General features: G+C 49.7%; 1 protein-coding gene across 1 annotated transcript; it reads left to right on the top strand.

The window, feature by feature from the left end:
- Positions 1 to 1376: 1376 nt before the first annotated feature.
- Positions 1377 to 2227, top strand: EDB93DRAFT_1052232 (uncharacterized protein; the record flags this gene model as incomplete). The annotated part of the gene is made up of 2 exons (XM_041444699.1): positions 1377 to 2067; positions 2115 to 2227. Coding segments are annotated over 2 exons (804 nt in total), but the record flags the coding sequence as incomplete, so codon positions are not given.
- Between the last annotated feature and the right edge of the window lie 11 nt (positions 2228 to 2238).

Below are 2238 nucleotides of genomic sequence, written 5' to 3'. Positions count from 1 at the left end.
AACTTATCTATACCACATTCCGATGGCTATCGTACTTGCCTATCTATATGGTGATTGTACGTCAAATTGTTTACAATGGTGAGAAATACCGTGACCATGTTTCGAAAGACTACGGCCTCAGAGCCCATAGCCAATATGCCTGATTTCCCTTTCTGCCTGAGCATAGTTTCTTTCTTGCAGATGTCAGACGGCCCTGGCCTAACTACTGAAGCGGACCTTCGATCAAACGATACCCTTGGTGTGAACTGAGATCCTTGACACGACAATTCATTGATAGGTGCGTGACGACCTAGTGATGTAGTCCTTCTTGCGGTCTTGTTATAATGATTGACGCTATATACATTGTGACTTACAGCACTTGCGAACTTGAAGCTCGAGTGCTTGCATCTAAGCTGTTAACACGAATCATATTTGAAACTGGTGAAAGTATTAATTATTTCATCTGAAGTTCTGCGTAAAGGGAGCGGATTATATATTATCCTGTAGCATTGAGAAAACCGTCCAGGGACTCGTGTTGCGACTTGAAACTGTTCGATATCTGATTTTATCCTTGTCAGTCACCCCCGGCCTCCATGCGGGTTAGATCTAGAGGCTTTGTTGGACTCTCAAATTGTGCTTTTGAATTCGGTTTTGCTCGCTTCCGCCAGGCAAGGAGCTATATCCACTTTTGGACAGGTTTGTATTTTTCCTTTTCCGAACGTCCGTCTCGCAACTCTCGATTTTCAGCCACATGGCGTCGTTGCTGGCCATACGCCAGCTTCTTGGCCCCGGGAGCTCAGAAATTACCTCCTCGCAGTTCCACACCTCATCTATCGTGCTATCTCAATTGCGCAAGAAATCCAAAAACCGAATGGCAAGTCATGTAAGTCTTCTATCTCTAATTTCGATTCTCCTAGATATCAGACACTAATTTTCTTTCTTCTACTAGCCTCGCCACCACGCACCCGTCTTGCGAAGTCGCTCCAGCCAACAGGCAAGGCAAAGAAGCTCGGAAAACTCGAGATAGCAACATCTCGTCCAGAATTCAAGCGTGATGTCGTCCCGCATGAAGGCCTCGCGCCGCAACAACGTGCGAGCCCACCTAGGCGGATAACCTCGGAACCGAGATCTATCCCAAGGCGCAGGACACCAAACGACGATGCGGACGCTGATGCTCAGGTCAAGAACTGGGCCATCAAAGCTCACTCGGAACGAGTAGACAGGCGCAAGGGCCGTCGCACGTCAGCCTCCTGTCCCTCAAGTCAATCCCTTGGAAGAGGAATTTGATCTGGCTGCACCGGCTTCCTCCTCGAGTAAAGACCTTCCCACTCGATTCTCTTCTCCGCCCTTGATGCCTGGGCTGTTGGAAAGCTTACAAGAGACCACTAGGAAAGGAAGCAAAGCCAACTGCTATTCAAGCGTCGTCGATGAAACATTTATTTAAGGAACACGTGGAGGGCGAGAAGTACAAAGAATTTCTTCTTGCGAGCGAGACAGGGTCAGGAAAGTCGATAGCATACCTCCTCCCAGTATTGCAGGATCTCAAACGCACGGAGCACGAACAGTCCAACGCCGTTTCCCACAATTCATCTCGCAAACCTTTGAATCCACGTGCGCTCGTACTTGCGCCTACGCATGAACTCACTCGCCAACTTGCAGGCTTCGCGAAGAAGTTGTCTCACGTCATTAAGTTGCGCGTTATGTGCGCTAGCAAGGCGAACACACCCAGTACGGCCAAGTCTAGTGGAACCGCCTCGAAGATGAAAGGAAAATTCGAGGACGCTGGCGCTGCGAGTGACGCCGAGTTCGTCATCTCAAAATCTTCCCGTGGGTCAAGACCGGTAGACCTTCTGGTGGGTACACCGATGAAGCTTCTCGAGATGGAGCGCGGGAGAGGCTGGAACTGGGAGGAGCGAGCAAGAGAGCGAGCAATGAGGATAGGGAAAGCCAAGTCCAAAGAGCACGAAGATTTAAAGGAAGAAGACGGGGGCAACAAAGAGGCACCACGAGAGTTCTGGGTTGATGAACCTGAGATGGGCTTGGAGAGTGTACAGTGGGTGGTTGTAGATGAGGCAGACGTCCTGTTCGGTGCGTGTTTAACTCAAGCTATGCACAGGTTTATTGACATTGTACAGATCCGGACTTCCAAGAATCTACTCGCATGCTTCTAGCTGATATTGCTGCAGCGCGTGGTTCGCCTGTTCCAGTAATCCCTTCCTCGGCTCTATCCTCGACTCCAGATTCAGAAGCGACAACCAC

This window comes from Suillus bovinus, assembly GCF_016758785.1.
Source record: "Suillus bovinus strain UH-Sbo-P2 chromosome Unknown EDB93scaffold_179, whole genome shotgun sequence".
NCBI classification, from domain to species: Eukaryota; Fungi; Basidiomycota; class Agaricomycetes; order Boletales; family Suillaceae; genus Suillus; species Suillus bovinus.
The sequence above is the reverse complement of the archived record's forward strand: the minus strand, read 5'-3'. Positions and strand labels throughout refer to the sequence as shown.